The sequence below is a fragment of the Henckelia pumila genome, chromosome 2, assembly GCF_033568475.1.
Source record: "Henckelia pumila isolate YLH828 chromosome 2, ASM3356847v2, whole genome shotgun sequence".
NCBI lineage: Eukaryota > Viridiplantae > Streptophyta > Magnoliopsida > Lamiales > Gesneriaceae > Henckelia > Henckelia pumila.
Genome location: NC_133121.1, coordinates 7,771,289 through 7,793,318, shown reverse-complemented (window position 1 = coordinate 7,793,318; position 22,030 = coordinate 7,771,289). Strand labels below are relative to the sequence as shown.

At 36.8% G+C, this 22,030-nt stretch overlaps 1 protein-coding gene across 43 annotated transcripts in view; it reads right to left on the bottom strand.

Annotated features, from left to right (window-relative positions):
- The window catches only part of LOC140882254 (4-hydroxy-3-methylbut-2-en-1-yl diphosphate synthase (ferredoxin), chloroplastic-like), a 78,436-nt gene extending 66,708 nt beyond the window's left edge, over window positions 1–11,728 (bottom strand). For 3 of the 43 annotated variants that reach the window (XM_073288127.1, XM_073288129.1, XM_073288130.1), the window contains exons 1-6: window positions 10,611–11,080; window positions 10,026–10,121; window positions 8,800–8,957; window positions 8,630–8,737; window positions 8,473–8,533; window positions 8,082–8,182 (exon numbers count right to left, since the gene is read on the bottom strand). In XM_073288127.1, coding sequence (XP_073144228.1) covers window positions 8,474–8,533; window positions 8,630–8,737; window positions 8,800–8,957; window positions 10,026–10,121; window positions 10,611–10,986 — 798 coding nt within the window. In that variant the 5' untranslated portion in view covers window positions 10,987–11,080 and the 3' untranslated portion in view covers window positions 8,082–8,182; window position 8,473. The other 40 variants (XM_073288145.1, XM_073288144.1, XM_073288143.1 and 37 more) reach the window with 40 other exon arrangements.
- Between the last annotated feature and the right edge of the window lie 10,302 nt (window positions 11,729–22,030).

The following is a 22,030-nucleotide window of genomic DNA, read 5'->3' as shown; positions in this document are numbered from 1 at the left end:
TGGATCCCAGCAGGATGGAGCTGGTAGAGAAGATCCAGTTTTCAACGCCAGGTGCTTCTCCAGGTTGAAAGGAATGTGTGACATGTAGTCATCCATTCTGAGTCGACCAAGGAAGCCACCCCGGAAGACTCTCCTCTAGTAGTTGGAGAGATTGACGGGAAAATCTTGTCTCATCTACCAGATAAGGAACCCAACAATATTGGAAGAATCCGGTAGATTAGCAAGATTTTATTCTTTGAAATCTTGTGAGGTAGAAGTTCTGCTGACATGAGTAGCAGACGGGAAACTTCACGTTCAAGATCAGTGGACGGAATGAAAGACTTTCGCATGAATTTAAATACTGTATTTGATTGTAAACAGTATTTCAGTTGTAATCAGATTTATTAAAGATTTCAGTATTTGATGTACTCAGTTATTGTTGTATTGTACATCTTTCAGTGTAATCTTTTGATTAAGTTATGTATTACATAGGATTGTAATAAAGATTGTATTAGAACTTGGATTTGTGGTTCAAGTGTTGTAATCTTTGAGATTAACTTGGTTATTTTGAATAAAATACTGATCATTGTTTTAAATGAGTACTTGGAAATTTTGCATGTTTTCAATGAATAGTTCTAGATGTTTTACCTAGAATATTTTATTAAGCCAAGTGTTTGCCAGGGATGATGTGACTCATCAAGACGCATGAATGTTTGTTCTAGACGTATTTTCTTAGAACAGTTGGCTGCTTTGATCCTTTTAGGTTGTTACCTAGTGATGATGGATTTTCATCAGGATGACAGATTAACTAATACCAAGAGTTCTGGATTGTGACCAGTACTAGACATGAGGGGGCACCACCCTTAGTCGGTTATTCCTCTGGAAGTTTCTATACTTCGGAGATTTTTTGGAGGCCTTGGTGCTCCAGGGACTATATAGGGAAGGCTACTCAGTTTAGAAATTTGGCAACAGTCACAACAGGGTATGACTTTGGATAGGACAGATACCAGGTGTGGTATCAAGGTTTAGTTATCGTTTATTTGAGATAAAGATGTTCCGTTGTCAGAACAGTCTTGGAATGGATTTTTCCTTGACAAGTAATTGTTATGAGTAGATAAGTTTTTTATCTTGATTTGTGATATCTGGATTTAATCCAGGAGATTAGTTGAATTGATATTCAACAGGATTTAATTATCAGATGCTTGCAGACTCGGGATTTGAGTTGTGCCTCTACAGAGAATTTTCCTTGACCAATGATTTTGGTCCAGAAAGGAAAGATTGCATAATATCAGAGACTCAGGGATGAGTTATGACAGGGTGCTCTTGACTGTTGGGTTCCGAGATGGTATAGTAAGTGCGACCTTATGCCGGTGTACTCTGGAAGGATTCTTTTGTTCCAGTTTGGCATTATAGGAAGACTTACCTCAATCTCGTTGTTTGTATAGTCATAGCAATAGGTATAATTATCAGGAGAATATTCAGGATTTATTTGAGTCTTCTGGAGTTATACTTGGTACTGGATTAGTTCCAAGGGATTTGAGTTATCGTCTGACTTCATCAGAGATACAGACTTTCGTTTCCGTGGACAGAATAGTCTTGAAAAGGATTCCTTGACAAGTAAATATTCTGGACGGATAGTTCTCGCACGTGATACTGGGGGAGAACCAGGAGGTTTTACCAGTATTGTTTGATTCTATCAGAGGTATTTTAGTGATCAGGATCTTGATTACGAGATGAACAGAAAATTCTAAGTGATGATTTTACTTAGGTAAATTTTCCTGTAAGAATTGGAATTCAATCGATGGATTGTCAAGCAAAGAAGAATTTTATTAGGGCACTGTGATGACTTATACTAGGAGACGTGAACTGTGATCAACGATAGACATGGGAGAGTATATTTCCATTGATATTCTGGAAGTCTTTTGTACTTCAGGAAAGGATGGAAAATTTACTCAGTCTAGAGATCATTGCAACAGTTACGTTAAAAATATAGTTTGGTGTCAGTTTGATAACCTTGAAAAGATACTCGATTCTATTGACAGATGTCATGAGCCTGCTAAATTACAGCATGGATTCATCAGTATGAGAATTCACTTGGTTAGTGAAAGCTGGGCACTTAGGTGTTCATGTATGTTTTGAAATGGTCAGTTAAACTGGTGCAAGTTTGGTGCCCAGTGACTATTTGCAATTATTTGTCTGAGATTGATACAGATGTTATAACCCGTGATGGGGGAGCTAAATATTCTTTTGCATAAAGAATGATTAGAATTATTCACTTTTTGATAGACTGATAAGATGAGTATAGTACTCAAATATTCAGTTCTCAGGAATGATTTGAAGTAATTCTCGAACTTCATTGACAGAAATTGATCTAGCAAGCATTTGAATTTTAATGAATACTAACAGGATAACATCAAGTGTTTAGACATGGAAAAAGGACATCAGCTGAGATCTAAGGTTATCAGATCCAGCGAGATTGTTGTCACTGATTTTTCAGGATGACTAATGGATGCATTGATAAGTCTGATTCGATGAGATCGATTCAGGGGTTTTTGCTAGGTTGTATTGTTTTTAGGACTTTGCCTAAGAGGGATGAAACGGTTTTGTTCATCCAGTAGTGCAAGTCAAGATTCAACAAGAAATGATTATCCGTGAGAGGATAAGCAATATTCTCATTTTCATGTGTTATCTGAAGTTATGAGATGGGTGTCAATATAAATTGGCACTAGAGATTGCACTAATCGATTTGTTAATCAACAGAATAATTGTATTGATGTTTTCCAAGAAGAAAACCTGAGAGGTTCAAGAAATCAAGAATTGTGGACAACGACGTTGTCACAGTTGTTATGACAAGTGTTAGTCATAAAGTATGCGAATCCTTTCGGTGTAGAAAAATTTGCGTCTGAGGTTCTTTCTGGTGGAAAGGAATAAAGAAAAATGTGTATTAGTATGCTTCTATATGTTTGGTGTATCAGTAGGTCAAGGCAGAACACTGACAACTTGGAGGATTGCTTCACAGTTTATCCATTCCTGAGTGGAAATGGGAGTTGATCATGATGGACTTCGTGACCCATTTACCGATAAGCTCGAGGAATTGTGATGCTATCTGGGTTGTGGTGGACCGACTCACCAAGTCAGCACATTTCATTCCTTATAACCGAGACTTTAGTTTTGATAGGATGGCACGATTATACATCCAGGATATTGTTCGATTGCACGAAGTGCCTGTGAGCATCGTCAGCGATCGAGATCCCAGGTTTACTTCCAGGTTCTGGGGGAGTCTTCAGTGCGCTATGGGTACTACTCTTAGTTTGAGTACAACATATAACCCACCCAGAGACTGACGGGCAGTCAGAGCGCGCGATTCGTACTCTTGAAGACATGTTGCGAGCATGTTCTAGGGATTTTGGTCCAGCATGGCAAGATCAGTTGCCATTGATTGAGTTTGCGTACAACAACAGTTACCATCGCAGTATTGGGATGGCTCCGTTTGAGGCGTTGTACGGGCGACGATGTCGTACTCCACTGTTCTGGGAGGAAGTGGGGGAGCGACAGGTTGAGGGACCGGACGTGCAATGCCGAACAAAAAAAGATGAATTTCTCATGCATGCAAGTACAAAAAGGCGGCCCGTGCTACTTCCCAAACACGTGGCTCTTGTTCGGGTCGTATTTGATCAACTGGGCCTATCATAACAGTTCTGTCATGATGTGAGAAAGTGTGTTCTTTGGTGCAAATGTGGTTGAATACGATCCCAGTAACTTTGTTTTACTATGTTTTGTTATTAATAAACTGATAAAACAAACTGAATTATTATGTGGCTTGTAAATGGTAGCTGCATGGCTTTAGTGATCATCTGCGTACTAAAAACTCGATATTTCACGAGCCATTCAATGTCATGGTTCAACTTCATCATAATTAAGTTAGTCGACGTAGCTTGAAATTCGGATACTTTGAGCAAGTTATGAATCGTGGCTGGTCCGAATCCAACAGATGTCGGAATTTCCCAACTTTTTGTGTTGTCATTCGAAGTCCTATTACTCGGTTAATAACAGAACAGAGTGAAACAAACTTACTGGGATCGTTTTCAACCACATTTGCACCAAAGAACACACTTTCTCACATCATGGCTGAACTGTTATGATAGGCCCAGTTGATCAAATACGACCCGGACAACAGCCACGTGTCCGAAAAGTAGCACGGGCCGCCTTTTTGTACTTGCATGCATGGGAAATTCATCCCTTTTTTGTTCGGCATTGCATGTGATATTGATGATGGCACGTGCGTCTAGTGCGTAGTACGCACCAGTTGTCTGATTCATGAAAGTAGGGGATAAACGCTATCACGAACCAGGTTGCTGCAGGAAACTTCATGTTGTATTTCTTTCTTTGTTTGTTTGGTTTTTTTTTTTTGAGGTGGCCGTGAAACGTGTATATATATAGTGAGATTAGGAGCCTTCGGATGCAGATGGTGGACTGGTAGTTTGCAAACGTGTCCACTAGCATTTCTAAAAAAAGGTTGACACTACCACCAGCTGCATGATTCCATTAATCACTAAACCAAATAGTGATTAAGCTACAAAACCAAATTAATTTAGATGACTGACATTTCTAGCTTTCTTCTCAAATAGGGAGTATGCATGGGATGGGAAATATCCCAAAAATAACTCTTCTCTGTGATCTAAGCTACTAAACCAAATTAATCAAGATGTTTTTTTTTTGCAAGTCTAAGACTAGTTAAATGTGAATTTTTTTACTTCTGGAAATTTCCCATGTAGTATCCCGGTTCCATTTTACAAGATTAAGTGATTTTAAACATGTTAGAAAATGACATATAATTTTAAAAGTGTCAAAACATGTTTAATGAGTCCTTATTTGGTTAAAATAAGTGGAAAATCAGATCCGTAACGTCCGAAAATGGTGGGGTAGGTCCCGGGGGTCCCGGAGGACCAAAACCAGTTCGGAAGCATGAGAAAAAGTTCGGAGCTACCGGGCAGATCGGAGCTTCCGATCCAAGATAGGAGCTTCCGATCCGAGAACGGAGCTTCCGATCTCAACCAGAAACAGGTGTCAAGGAGATTGAAACACGTGGCTAGATGCAGGAGATCGGAGCTTCCGATCCTGCGATCGGAGCTTCCGATCTCGGCCGTCCAAAACGTGGAAAACATGCACCGATCGGAGCTTCCGATCGTGGCCTATAAATAGGGTTCCGAATCCCTCATTTTTAAGTACAATTTTCCCTCTCCTCTCCCGGTAATCGCTCTATTTAAGGGCTTCGGAACTCTTTCTTTAAGAGTTGGAGTAGGAAATAGTTTATTTATAGCAGACAGTGTCCGCAGTAGCAGCCAGGCGGCGGAGCTCTGGCGAGGCGTCTAGGAGTCGTAGCTAGGCTATGCCCAGGCTCTGGGGCATGCGACATCAGCGGGCTGACGACGGACGAAGGTATGGCTTTGGTTCCCTATAGTAAATAGGGAGTAGGCTATAGTTTAATTAAGGCTTTTAGAGCCTAGTAGGTGATGTTTGGCATGCTAGGTAATGCATGGTTATTTATGTTGTAGTGCTGCATGGTAGGCTTGGACCTAGAGGGGGAGCTTCTAGGATCTGCCTTAGTAAGGTACGGAAGTATTATTCGAAATATCCAGATTGAGTATGCATGTATTATGTGTTTGCATGGATTATGTGATTGCATGTTTTATATGCCTTTATATACAGCATGTCATGACTGTATGTTGCATACATGAGCATATTGAGCTTTTACCTTAGAGGTATCCTGTAGTAGGGCGCTCACCCTACGAGTTTGTGGATGGTTGGATACGTAAGTCTTGTGTCATGTCACCTTTATGGTTGGACACATGTACTAGTATCAGGTCACCATTATCCACTGGGTATATGAGCCACCTCCTGATGCGACGGCGCAGCGTGCTATATACCCTGGGCCCGGTCTATGAGCTTGTTTCTTGACCTGAGAGTCTTGGTACCCAGTTCACTTGCATACATGCACACATAACACCGTATACTCATACTCTCGTACTGAGCATGTTAGGCTCACTTTCGGTTATTTTCTGTTGGCTGGATGCCCTATTCCATGGGACAGATGCAGGTAGTTCTCCCGGAGATAGGGAGGTTAGGTGGTGACCAAGGCTGGATAGCGGGGTTGACCACTAGGTTTTGCTTACTTGGTATTTGACTTACTTTAATTCCGCAGTTTCTCTGATTAAGATTATTTTATTAATTAATTGCATGCTTAAGTTCTGATTAGTAGGTGATCACGGTGCGGGTCACTACATCCCATCCCATGCCTACTCCCTATATAATTGAGAAGCAAAGTATCTTCAGTCCAAGTCTATAGCAAAACTACAAGTAAGATATTTTGTTTTCAAAAAAAAATATTTTGATTGAATGAGATAAGGATGGTCAAGTGACTGCTTGAGCAAAATAAATATTTTCAATATTCCACGTATATCTACATTTTGTGAATAGAGTTCAAATATTTTTACTTGATGAATTATAAATTTTGAATTGAATTTTCTATAGTGTAAAAATTAATGTACATATTTAATCGCAATGTAACATCCCTAAACCCAAACATTTTTTTCTTTAAACTCCCTACTCCCCAAATTCGTAGTTTTCACTTCCTTGTGATCCCCTGTTTTGATTTAATTATTCAATCAGCAGCTAATCTTTTGTACGTGGCACTGTTACACCTATCGAACCAGTCCAGGTCATGAAAGACTAAGGGTTACGCAATGTTTTCGGCCGATATACTCTGGATTAGATTTCAACATACTTCTCTAACATGAATTAATCTTATAAAATTAAGTTATGATAATTTTGCATTATATCGTTATATTTGCATTCAATTAATTACAAATTTGATTAATTAAATTTTGTACATTATATTTTGAATTCAATAATTTAATATTATATGATATAAATTAAAATTTTGAATTGAATTTTTATTAGTGTAAAAACTAATGTACATATTTAATCACAATGTAACATCACTCTAATTTTATTGTAGGTATAGTTGTGGAGCGTTTGTGGTACTTTCGTGTCAATATAAAAGTATATAACATATACAAAAGAAGTATAATAGTGGAGTAAATGTGATACTATTATTTTAAAATTACGAAACATTGAAAAAATCAATTTTAAAAAAGTCTTATTACTAATATATCGAAAAATAATTAAAGGGTAAATTATTTTAAAATTTCTAAACCCAAACATTTCTTTCTTTAAACTTCTACTCCCCAAATTCTTTGTTTTCACTCGCTAGTGGTCCCCCATTTTGATTTAGTTATGCAATTAACAACTAATCCTTCGTACGTGACATTGTTACAACTATTGAACCACTCCAGACAATGCAGGATTAAATGGTTAGCAAGGTTTTCAACCGATATACTCTGAATTATAATCCAACATGCTTATGTAAAATGAATTAATCTTATAAAATTAAGTAATGATATTTTTGCATTGTGTCGTGATATTTGCATTCAAATTGAATTATAAATTTGATTAATTAAAATTTTGAATTGAATTTTGTACATGACATTTTGAATTCAATAAATCAAGATTATATAATATAAACTAAAATTTTGAATTAAATTTTCTATTGTGTAAAACTAATGTACATATTTAATCGCAATGTAACATCACTCTAATTTTATTGTAGGTATAGTTGTGAAGCGTCTGTGGTATTTCATGTGAATATAAAGGTATATCACATATACAGCAGAGATATAATAGTGGAGTACATGTGGTACTATTATTTTAAAATTACGAAACATTGAAAAATTCAATTTTAAAAAATCTTATTACTAAATATATTGAAAAATTAAAGGACAAATTATTTTAAAATCCCTAAACCCACACATTTATTTTTAAACTCCCTACTCCCCAAATTCTTTGTTTTTACTCTTTAGTGGTCCCTTGTTTCGATTTAATTATGCAATTAACAACTAATCATTTGTATGTGGCATTGTTACACATTTACACCTATCGAATCAGTCCAGGTTAGCAGAACTAATGGTTATGCAAGGTTTTCAGCTAATATGCTCTGGATTAGGGTCCAACATGCTTCTGTAACATGAATTAATCTTATATACCTGTTTGACCAAAATGTCGTTGGTCATATCTGCCGAGTTTTACGAAGTTCTCCTCACACTCCAACCACTCAATCGCAACATATGGTTTCTAATGCAAGTTCCTTCAACGACAACAATATATATATAAATTTTTTTCCAACAAACTAAAATGAACAAAAAAAATGATAAATAGATTTAGGCATGCTACTAAACATAGTATGATGACCATTTAATAAATAAAAATTAAAATCTCCTATTTGATGGGGTGACCCAATACGTAATAATTACAAACACGAACTGAACTCCAGAAATTTATATGACAAATCCTGCATCGGTTATGAAGTTTTTTTGAAAAATAGAGCGTAAAGAAGGTAAAGTTCATGCTTCATTCAATAAGGACTTTCAAGGGTACCTTATATGGCATCCCAAGGATGAGTTTTTGCTGCTAGATTTGTGTATAGGACTTCGGGTGCCTTAAGAAAAAGGAAAAAATGAAAATCAGGAAGGCACAAACACGAGAGAAGAAGAAGAAAAGGAAATATAATAGCTATGTCGTGTAGCATCGGTACCACTCCTTTCTGAAGCTTAGCTGCTTCCATTCCAAGATTAGCTAATCTTCTACAGGGATCAATCTCTTCCTCTGTAAGGGAAACTCTGATGGTATCATTGAGACCATCCTGCATAATCAGTATTTATTAAGATAATATAAAACTAATTGACTATTAAGAAAAAGGCATACCATTAGTAGTGTTCCAATACCACTGGCAGACTTCATTTGCCCATCATTGCCCTCTCCAGCTTCAGTTACTCCCAGGTGCAATGGATAATCCCATTCCAGAACATTCATTTCAGCTACAAGAAGGCGATATGCCTGGACCATAACAACTGAGTTGCTTCCTTTCATTGCAAATACAAAATTATGACATTTTTCAAGCAGGGGAGAGAAGACCTAAATCACAAATAAATGTAAAAATTACATATGCCATAAAGATTTGATCCAAGAGGTTGAAACCACAGCATTGTGCCACATCCACGTTACAAGGAAGAAATATACTGATGTGGTTTTCCTACTTTTCTGAAAGCTAGCAGCTGTAAGTGGTTTCATTCGATGTTTAACCTGTTAATCTTTGTGTGGTTTTATCAGATGTTGATATACCGTTCTGGTCTTCTAGAGAGCACTATAAAATTTATATGCCTTAGCTACTGTATTTCTGCAATCAGATAGAAGACCCACATTGCATAGGTGAGATATTTACCATTCAATACTTGAATGCACATGTATTTTCATTTGGATATCATGATGCCTAAAACTCTGTGGGTTATTCTACTTCTCTAACAAACAACAGTGACCTGCATTTTGTGTCAATCTCTGTCATTAGTTAATAAACCCATGTGCTTTCACCATCTCATGAAGATTGAATTTCTTTCATGATTAATGGCACAAAGTTGATGTAGGCTCGTGCTGCCTCGTTGCTTGCTTCATCAGTTCCCTGCTATTAAGTTACTTGAGAACTAGAGTGTGGTGAGTAGCTCTTTATTATATATAAGAAAGTTGCCTCACCCCTATCACTGTGCCATTCCATAGAATACTGTCACACCTGCAGATGTGCATCGTTAAAAGTACTAAACTACAAATTGCACGGTTTTCCCAAGCTATTCTCAGCACCGTGTCTTTGCAAGAAACTTTAATCTGAAACCCCTAAAGTAACAATGACACAATAAATATCCAATTTTAAACCAGATTATCCGACTGTTCTAGAACATGACACATTTTGTCATTTCCAACAAATGACAATCATTTTATTAAGTTACCTTATCCTTCCACAGTTAGATAACATAATGCCAATTGTATCTGTTACCTCTTAAGTGCAAGGGATCTCCTTCTGGCAATCTAATAAAAAATTTAGGGAAACCACACACACATATAACTTCTGTTTGATCATTTGCATTTGAATTTCAACTTACTCAGTGCCCTAAGATTGTGAGTGGACGAATGCCATCTCCATTGGATTCTTGGGAAAGTAGTCCTCCTAAAAATCTTCGAGTTTTGACCTCCTGACTCTGACACCATATTGAAACCATTTTCTCCAGAAGTTAAAGCTCAAGGAGATTGAACCAACATATGCTTTACTAAGCTACAAGCCTACAATCATGTGTTGTGTGGCTAGCGCAAGTTGTTTGGTCCATTAGGTGGGGTGCGTTGTGGTTATAGCCTTGTAACAGGCATGAACATGAAGTCATAAAGCAAGAAACTGCTCCAAACAATGTTCTTCCTTCTGAGATCGATCCTCTCCTCCCTGTTCTTTTTCAGACTTATAATTCAGACAAATTCAGAATGATACCTAAAACTTTTCATGTCATGCTACGCAGAAAAATTAAAAGTTGTAAACAGTAATCACAGACTATATAAATGACATGGAGAACAAGATGAGAGTTGAGCGTTAGTAATGCGACAGCATCATTAGTTCAGTACCGATTCAAGAATGGATCATTTTGGGAAAATACTTTAAAATGAACATAGTTTCTTAGACAACTAATAAGTAAGCTCACCGTGACCAAATAATTGGAGGTGAGGTAATGTGTTTATATCATTTGGGACACGATTTTCCTCTGTGAAACAGGGGATCATCGTATTTTCATTAGGCCGACCTCCTCCTAACATCTTCCTGCAAATCACACGATTATGTATCAAACTCAATAACCAATTAACGAGAAAAAAAAAACAATCTTGATGGTCCAGATAAGGGATTTTGCGCAAGCAAAAGCTTAAAACATTAGAAACTCGATCTCTCATTGAGAAAGAACACTTAAATTTATGAGTTATTGATTTCACGAAATACAGAAAGCAAGCAATATGCACAGTGGATAAACGATAAACTTTCACAGAACTAGTTCTATCAAGATCCAACATAATCCCTCCGATCATTGAGTCCACTGGTTTTCAAAAATCCCAAAAAGACAGCATACATGAAAAAAAGAGATAAAAATCAACGTCCTTAAAGTCAAAATCCAAAGTCCCAACCAAATCCTGCCGATAAAAGTAACAATACCCAATAATCACAAAAAAATAAATACCACAAAAGCATGAAAAGGGAAAAGACAGCTCACCGAGATTAACCCAGAACAAAAACAGACCAGTACAAGGGGGCTGTCCACTTTCTTGATTTATTTCTCCGTCCTTATTTTAAAGAAAAAGGGGTCAAAATGGATGGTGAAAACAATAATAAAGGAATCGAGAGAAGAGAATGCTAATGAGAACAATAATGCCAACAATGCTCATTGCTCCTACAGTTTGTGGAGCCAGCGCAGCATGGACGTGCTGGAGCTGTAAAAAGAAATTTTTGATTATTGGGTTAGAAAATATGCCATCACTGAAAAAGAAAGTTGATGCAACATATTAATCCTAGACACCAGAAAAGGTTGGAAATACAAATTGGAAGCACCAACACGCCAATTGCTGGATCAGAAAATAACAAAAAGCCTTATCTTTTCATGTAGATCCCATGTGAACAAGTGTCGATAATTGGAAGCTTATCTGAATGATAGTTTGAATTATATTCAATCTTTTTTCTGGCTATCGAAGTTGGAAATAATTGAATTTTTGGAGCATCGCTCAAAAAATAGAAATTCTTGCAAACTATTGTAGAGTGAGTAGCTTTGAATGTAGCCTAATGATGATATTTTTTCAACTGTTTCGAAGAAAAAAAACTTTAACATAATTTAATGTCTAACGTTACACACCCAAAGTATTTGGATCGACTCACATTATTATAATTGAAGCTATCTCATATAAAAAATAAAATTAAATACCTTATTTGATAGAATTAATGTCAAACAAATCGACCGTGTCGTTTAATTTTGGCCCATCAATAAATGGGAGGAGTGAGTCGAGCAACCAAGGCTTACGAGTTAGGTTTGATAATTTAAAAAAAATGTGCATAATTTATTATAAATAATATAAATCTTTTTAAAATTAATAAATCACCAACCTCACATAAATCATTATTAATACATAAATATTTCAAAAAAAAATCAATCATGCATAAAACGTGCATATAATATATATAATTCAAAACTCATAAACCATACATAAATCAATGAAATAATTTTAAAAAAAATGTCAAAAAAACTAGCGAGTCGACTAGTCTGTTAAGGAGATTAGCTGACCGAAAAATAGTTTATCATAACCTTCGTGGTAGAGTCTACATATCTATGATTGTAAAACTTTCGTAGTAGAATCTCATTCACCGAGATGAATGTATAACAACTTGAAAAGGAATTAATTATTTTATGGTCGCGTGTAGATAACAAATTACAAATAATTCAAATAATTCAAACCATTTATGTAGTTGTTCCAGCCTAGCTCGTTTTCGATTTCAGGTATGTATAGCTATATTTACACACAAATCGAATTGTGTTGGAACATAGTTTGGTAATAGTGTGTTTACAGTTTACATTGTCACTCAAACCACTAATCTAATCATTTAAAGAGTCTCAACCATAAATTACTCCATTATTTAACGTAAATGTATTATCATTGCAAAAATAGAATTCTTTGCGTAAAATTATTGCCAACAACCACTCTTATTTATGTATGGTTATTTCTTAATGTCTAAGGTGAGACGTTATGCTCTTATTTACCATATTGAATTATAATTTTTGGATCATAAACTTATCCACCTTTGTGGATTTAATATTTAATCATTTCATAATCCAATAATAATAAATGAATTTGAGTAGTATGATAAAAATGGTGGTATGAAATTTGGCTCCGTGTAAATGTAATTAAAAAATGACATAACATCATATCTTCATGAAATAGAACTGAAAGGTAGGAAAACAAACAAACAAACAAACAAACGAGATCAATTTTTTTTTTTTACAGCAAGATCAAATATTCAAAACCCTATATATACTAACTTACCAAAGAAATTTACTAGTCCCTTAATAAGATATACGAATAAGGCGGATCGGGTTGAACCGCTAATGCATTCATTCCATCTCCCCCGGAATCACCCTTATGCATAGCTCCTTCCCTCTTCTATGAAGTTGAAGTGAAGCAAGCGAGCCTCTCGATTGACACGATTTTGGTCGTCACTAATGAACAAAATTCTCAGCCACCGATTTTTTTGTTTATTTTAGTTGTATTTGTGACGCCCGGGGCTGAGGAGGCGGGGAGTGATCGCCGGTGCCAAGAGGTTGCACGGACAATGAGCGGCTCCTGGTAGGCTTATAGGCGGAGGGAGACATGAATGAACCGATCCCGTGCCGGAATGATAGGAGATTCTCAGACTGTGTAGGTATGGGACTACATAGTTAAAGAGGACTTATAAGATTTCATATGTACTACTCATATCATGAAGGTGCATCATTTTTTCGGAAGCTCATCACATAAGAACTCTAAAGTTAAGCGTGTTTGACTTGGGGCAATTATAGGATGGGTGACCCCTTGGGAAGTTTCTCAGGGTGCGTGTGAGTGAGGACATAAGCACGCTGAAAAGACCTGTCTTGATACAGTGGGTCGTTGCAGTATTATTTATTATTTGTATACTTTTTTATATATATTATTTGTTTGCCTTATATATTATGTTGACGCCTAGTCATCTGAAATTTTGAAGTCAAAACGGGAGCAGATGAACATTATCTTAACGATCATGGCATTTTGACAAAAATATTTTTTTCATCAAAAGTGTTAGCGACGCTACCTCAATAAATCAGAAAAAAGAGATATCAAATGTTATTGTTCATCGTGACCTCCAATTTAAGAAAATCAGAGGCCAAGGATAAATATGATGGTGCTAACAACATGCGTGGTGAATGGAATAGACTTCAAGCATTATTTCTCAGAGATTGTCCCTATTCATATTATGTTCACTGTTTTGCTCATCGATTACAACTGACATTGGTTTCTGCAGCTAAGGATGTCAGTATTATTTGGGAATTATTTCCCATCTGGAGAGTGTTGTCAATATTGTCACTTCTTCTACTAAATGCATTGCTGAGTTGCATACTGCACAAAGAAATGAAATGGAGCATTTGTTGGCAACTGAAGAGTAGGGGTGGGCAATCGGATTGGGTAATTCGGGTCCCGACCCGACCCGACCCGAACCAAATCGGGTGAGAAAATCGGGTTTTCGGTTTTTTATCCGGGTTCGGGTAATAACCGAACCCAATTTATATTTAGTCGGATCGGGTTCGGGTAGTAAAGTTCTACCCGAATTACCCGATCGGGTACCCGATTATAATTAATATTTTTTTTTTGCAAAAATTATATGGCTATTATTGATTTGGACTTTGGAGTTTGGACTATAGATTGCATAAGTTAATAAGGCCATTAAAACGTATGGGCTATTGGACTTAGGGGTGGGCAACGGTCGGTTTGATCCCGTTTTTCCCTATAACGGTTCGGTTTTTTCGGTTTCGGTTTTGAAAATCTCTAATCCAAAACCAAACCATATTGTTTCGGTTTGGACCGGTTTTGTTGTAATACGGTTCGATTTGTATGGCCGGTTATATACGATTTGTAATCTAGAATGATGCATCACTTGATTCACGCAATACATATAACATAATAGAGAATCAATAACAATAAAACATAATTACTCCATTAAAATATAAATTTTGAAGTATAATTACGAGTAATGGTAAATATGCTTTCAAAAAATATACAATTCCTTCAAAAATAATACTCCTTCAAAATATTTGAATTTCCAAAGTTCCAATTATCAAACAACTCCAAAATCCTGTTTTGCAAAATAAAAAATAAAAAAATCAGTAGTTAGAAAGTAATTATGAATGAAATAAATTAAATATGTACACTTACTGCAACTACGATTAATATCTGTCCCATCATCAATTCATCATCTCCAAAAATTCTATTATTATGAAAAAAGCAATAAATCCATTACAATTAGCAAGAATAAATACAAATCATGTATCAATAACTGAAAGTACGTAAACTTTACTTACTTTTCATTGAATGATTATATTTCAGTTATGCTAGAACATTCCAACACTGATCAAATCTAAAAGAATTAACAAAATCATTACGAAACATTAAATAAAAAAATAATTGTAACATACATAAAACATAAAAAAAAAAGACACGATTCTTACCAGATTCAATGTTTTCAAGATGATCCAAGTCTTCTTCTACTTTAATGGGTGAAGTTTCTTTTCGGAACCAATCTTGAAGACAAATGAGAGCTTTAACTAATCGAGGAGTTAATGAACTTCTGAATGTATCAAGAACACATCCTCCAGTGCTAAATGCACTTTCCGATGCCACCGTAGAAATAGGAATCTCTAACACATCTCGAGCTATCTCAGCCAGAGTAGGAAATTTGGAAGAGTTAATTTTCCACCAAAGCAAAATATCAAATTGTTCATTTGCAACCTCAACATCTTCATCAAGATACCTATCTAACTCAGTTTTAGCATCCATATTTCCACTTTCAGCCTTATGCCTTAAGTATTCTTGTTGTATTAATGTTCTTTTATGAAGGCTTCCAATGTTTATAGTTGATGGCTCAACTCTGTCAGTGGATGATCCTTTAGACATTTTTGAAGTGACCTTCCTATACTCTTCAAATAAAGTAGTCATATACAACTTCACTTCATCTCTTATTTTCTCCCCCTTTTCTTGTCCATACATCCTTAACAACACAAAAGCCACATAATCATATTTGAAACGAGGATCAAGAACACATGCAATAAAAATCATCTTATTTATTTTTTTCTGGAGCACCCCAATATTTATCAAATTTAGCTTTCATCCTTTTTGCCATCATAGCCAAAGAAATGTCATCATTATCTACCAACAACTTTAAAACACAAGCAAGCTCACCAATTTCATGAAAGTGGACATTTGAAGTTACATATAATGAACCTGAAACTCTCAAAGTAAGATTATAAAAAGCTTCAAGAAACTTCTCCATTTTTCTCACATTTTTCCAGTCATCACTTGTCAATGCACCTACATCTTTTCTATCTTCACAAACATGGGTAAGAAGATGATCCAACAAGCCAGAATCATGAATACCATAACTTAGAAAAGCATTTTCAAATTCCAAAGCAGTTTTCAACATCAAGTAAGTAGAATTCCACCTAGTAACAACATCCAAACACAAAGACTTTTTACTTGTTATCTTTTCAATTTCACAGCAGTCTTTGAATCTTTTAATCCTTGAAGGAGACTGCCTAATATATCTTATAGCTTGTCTAACTCGTCTCACAGAATCTCCAACTTCTTTCAAGCCATCTTGAACAATGAGGTTGATTATATGAGCCATACACCTCACATGAAGGTGTTGACCATCCATCAAATTAGTTCCCCATTTACTGAATTGCTTTGACATCTCTTTCAATGTAGTATCGTTAGAACTAGAATTATCAACTGTGATAGTGAACACCTTATCCAAACCCCAATCAAGCAAACATTTAGTGATCACAATTGCCATATCATCACCTTTATGACTCTGTATTGGAGAAAAATTTACACACAAATCGAATTGTGTTGGAACATAGTTTGGTAATAGTGTGTTTGCAGTTTACATTGTCACTCAAACCACTAATCTAATCATTTAAAGAGTCTCAACCATAAATTACTCCATTATTTAACGTAAATGTGGATTTAATATTTAATCATTTCATAATCCAATAATAATAAATGAATTTGAGTGAGTATGATAAAAATGGTGGTATGAAATTTTGGCTCCGTGTAAATGTAATTAAGAAATGACATAACATCATATCTTCATGAAATAGAACTGAAAGGTAGGAAAACAAACAAACAAACAAACAAACAAACGAGATCAATTTTTTTTTTACAGCACGATCAAATATTCAAAACCCTATATATACTAACTTAACAAAGAAATTTACTAGTCCCTTAATAAGATATACGAATAAGACGGATCGGGTTGAACCGCTAATGCATTCATTCCACCTCCCCCGGAATCACCCCTATGCATAGCTCCTTCCCTCTTCTATGAAGTTGAAGTGAAGCAAGTGAGCGTCTCGATTGACACGATTTTGGTCGTCACTAATGAACAAAATTCTCAGCCATCGATTTTTTTTGTTTATTTTAGTTGTATTTGTGACGCCTAGGGCTGAGGAGGCGGGGAGTGATCGCCGGCGCCAAGAGGTTGCACGGACAATGAGCGGCTCCTGGTAGGCTTCTAGGCGGAGGGAGACATGAATGAACCGATCTCGTGCCGGAATGATAGGAGATTCTGAGATTGTGTAGGTATGAGACTACAAAGTTGAAGATGGCTTAAAAGATTTCATATGTACTACTCATATCATGAAGGTGCATCTTTTTTTCGGAAGCTCATCACATAAGAACTCTAAAGTTAAGCGTGCTTGACTTGGGGCAATTATAGGATGGGTGACCCCTGGGAAGTTTCTCAGGGTGCGTGTGAGTGAGGATATAAGCACGCTGAAAAGACCCGTCTTGATACAGTGGGTCGTTGCAGTATTATTTATTATTTGTATACTTTTTTATATATATTATTTGTTTGCCGTATATATTATGTTGACGCCTAGTCATCTGAAATTTTGAAGTCAAAACGGGAGCAGATGAACATTATCTTAACGATCATGGAATTTTGACAGAAGTATTTTTTTCATCAAAAGTGTTAGCGACACTACCTCAATAAATCAGAAAAAGAGATATCAAATGTTATTGTTCATCGTGACCTCCAATTTAAGAAAATCAGAGGCCAAGGATAAATATGATGGTGCTAACAACATGCGTGGTGAATGGAATAGACTTCAAGCATTATTTCTCAGAGATTGTCCCTATTCATATTATGTTCACTGTTTTGCTCATCGATTACAACTGACATTGGTTTCTGCAGCTAAGGATGTCAGTATTATTTGGAAATTATTTCCCATCTGGACAGTGTTGTCAATATTGTCACTTCTTCTACTAAATGCATTGCTGAGTTGCATATTGCACAAAGAAATGAAATGAAGCATTTGTTGGCAACTGAAGAGTAGGGGTGGGCAATCGGATCGGGTAATTCGGGTCCCGACCCGAACCAGATCGGGTGAGAAAATCGGGTTTTTCGGTTTTTTATTCGGGTTCGGGTAATAACCGAACCCAATTTATATTTAGTCGGATCGGGTTCGGGTAGTAAAGTTCTACCCGAATTACCCGATCGTGTACCCGATTATAATTATTATTTTTTTTTTTGCAAAAATTATATGGCTATTATTGATTTGGACTTTGGAGTTTGGACTATAGATTGGATAAATTAATAAGGCCATTAAAACGTATGGGCTATTGGACTTGGAGAAGATAAGAAGTGAGAAGAGAGCCGCAATCGGCAATCGTCTTTGTTCTTCCATGGGAGAAGTTGATCCCTCTTCCAGATTTTAAATTTCTAGCAGAAGGCATACGATCCATTTAAAGCAATCGAGTTCCTTTATGCTTAGTTTCGAGATTCCAATCAAAAAAATCGAGTTCGAGTTCCATTATCTTCAGATTCGATCGGCTTGAAGATTGTGCTGGAGTTTGAATTTTCTGGAGTTAGAGCTACAATCGGCTCGAAGAGTTTGTTGTATCTATTTTTCTTCTTGTTTTTTTTTTGAAGCGGAAAACCGAAACCGAAACCGAACCGACTCGAAACCGATTTAATCGAGTAACCGACTAGTCGGGTACCCGATTGTGTCCGTTCGGTTTTGCGTAGTGTAAAACACTACCCGACTAATCGGGTACCCGACCCATGTCCACCCCTACTGGAGAGAACGTGATTCTGGAAGTGGGGAAAATCATATTTCGTTGGAGTCACTATGACTCAGTAAAAAGCTTGATAGGATGTACATTGCAACTTGTAAAGTAAGTTCTTAGTGAACATTCTCCAAATGGAAGAGCTAAAGTTGAAATTCAGAGAATTTATAGAAACATTGCAAGCTTTGAATTTGTTTTCATTTTGCACTTAATGCACAAGATTATGAGAACAACATATAGTCTCTGTCAAATTCTTCAAAGAAAATCTCAAGACATTTTAACTGCTATTTCATTTGTGTCTACTACCAAAACTATCCTTCAAGAATTTAGAGAATACGGGTGGTAAGAATTTCTTCATGAAGTAAAAGTTTTTTGTTCAAGAAATAAAATTGATGTCCCTAACCTTGATTCTCAATATAAGATCGGTCGTTCCCGTCAGTAAACTACAGTTGAGCATCATTACCACTTTGATTGTTTTAATGCAGCAATAGATTTCATCTTGGTGGAGTTAAATACTCGGTTCAACGAGTCGTCGGTGCAACTTCTTTCTTTTAGTACAACTTTAGATCCTAAAAATTCATTTGACCCATTTTGTAGTTGTTGGAGAACGGTGATCAGATCAATCAGAATTGATACCCGGTGCAGCGGAAGTTTTAAAAATTTTATATGGAACGATTTCATAATGGGTATCAAAACTTTACGATTAAATTGTGCGTGTAAAAATTAAATCACAATTAAATTTTTACCTCCAATCTCGAATCGAGATTATGGACACCAACAGATTTCTCTGCTCTTGTTGTATATCCCAGGAACTGATGGACGAACTGTTCTTCAATCAGGTCCACGAACAGAGATTTAATCCCTCTGATAGATTGCACTAGAAAATCTATCAGAAGTTTCTACGAAGAGAATTAACGAATTTGATCCGTTAAACCAGACTGCAAATTCAAAATTCACAGGCTGGATTTTTCGAGCAAAGAAGGGAGAGGGGGCGGCGGCCACAGTAAGAAAAACCAGGGTTTTCGAAAATTATTTTGTGACCTCTGTTGTTTAATTTCTGTACTGCAATAACTTATTTATAATGTGGGCTGCTAACAGCTTAGGGCCCATTAGTCATAAGTTCAAGCCTGACAAGAAAAGCCCGCATGTTCAGAAATTAATATAAAATTCATCGTGACTCAGATTGATAAACCAATTTCACCAATGTTCACAGAAACCATTTCTGCATCTTTTAGAGTCAAGATAAATTTTCTGAATCCGAATTCAGTGATTTCCAAAAATGCCCATCCCTATGTCATTTTAGGAAATCTTACTCCTCTACTCTGTGTGACCCTCAATGGTTCAGGGATACAGCTAGCCGTGGGCTCACAACTCCTTGTGACTCGGAACAACAATTTTCGACTTGCCCATCGAATCATGGTAAGAGCGCCTAGCAACATCGCCCCATGATTTCCTAGGTATCACTGATAGTGCCTGCAAGAACCAATAGATTTTGGTTAGCGTACAGTACGGTCCCTTCATCCATATATCCCGATCGAATCAACAACCATTGGTAAATCGAGAGTCGTTCGAGATTCGATAACTATGCAATGCATCTTGAAGATCAAATAGTGACATCGCATGTGCTACTAAGAAACCATTTCTTAAAACACATCATGTACTCTGGCCAGAGATTCGTCACACTAATAGCTCCTCAGATTGCATAGGATATCCACACTTGCAAGTATGTGGTGAATCCTTGACAACAAAGCATTGACTCCTATATGTGTCGTAACTGTACCCAATCCCGACACCTGATGACCCCAATAGAGTCGGTAAACGAGTCAAAGCACAGTACTAGCATATAGAGTCTCAATGATGTTTCAAGTAGTAAGGACTAATGGTGTACAACCAAAACCGCGGACTTTATCCACTCGATAAGTGATAACCACTTGGAAAGTCCGGATAGGGTAGTTCGATCATTCATCGTATGAATATCCATTTGCATGATTTGAACATCTCTATGTTCCATACCAATGAAACGTGGTACTTGGCATCGCAAATGCTAGTCTCAATCTCGAGCGATCCTTATTCTTATTAACGGACGGCTCAATCGACTAGGAACTGTTTAGAATATACAGTGACCATAAGATGTGTTTCATGATAGTCATCCCCATGCACTACCACATCTTACATACACTATAGTATATTCAAGGTCTTTATCAAAACAACAATAGTATATCACAATATAACAATATGAAGAAAGATAAAGTCATTGCCATTATAAAAGTGTAAATTATATTAAACAAAAGATTGTTTATACATAGAGTCATCAAAGCCCTTAGCCACAAGTTGGCTCACCGAGCACCCACTCTTTCAATCTCCCACTTGCCCTAAAGCCAACTAGTCATACTACGTAGACCCATTGCTTCGCGATGTTTGTCAAATAATGGTCCTGGCAAGGTCTTAGTAAGTGGATCAGCGATATTGTCTGCAGAGGCCACTCTCTCGACAGTGATGTCTCCTCTTTCCACGATCTCCCGGATGATGTGGTATTTCCTCAGTACGTGTTTGGATCTTTGATGAGACCTTGGTTCCTTTGCCTGAGCAACGGCACCCGTGTTGTCACAGTATACCGGGACTGGACCAACAACTTCAGGAATAACGTCCAACTCTTGGACGAAATTCCTCATCCAAACGGCCTCTTTAGCGCAGCTGATGCCGCAATGTATTCTGCCTCAGTGGTGGAATCCGCTGTGGTGTCCTGCTTGGAACTCTTCCAAGAGACAGCACCGCCATTGAGCATGAACACAAATTCAGAGGTTGACTTCGAGTCATCCACGTCACTTTGGAAGCTAGAGTCGGTATAGCCTTCCAATTTCAGTTCTCTTCCTCCATATACCATGAACATATTCTTAGTCCTTCGTAAGTACTTAAGAATGTCCTTCACGGCTTTCCAATGCATTTGACCGGGATTAGCTTGATATCTGCTCGTGACACTCAGAGCAAATGCTACATCCGGTCTGGTAGATATCATCCCATACATGATACTACCTATGGCTGACGCATATGGTACATGTGTCATTTTCTCTATCTCTTCATCAGTCTTGGGACACATGGACTTGGATAGAGAAACTCCATGACACATAGGTAGATGATACTCTTGGACCCATCCATTGAAAACCTTTTCAATATGGTTTCGATGTAAGTAGCTTGAGTAAGTCCTATCATTCTCTTAGATCTATCTCTATAGATT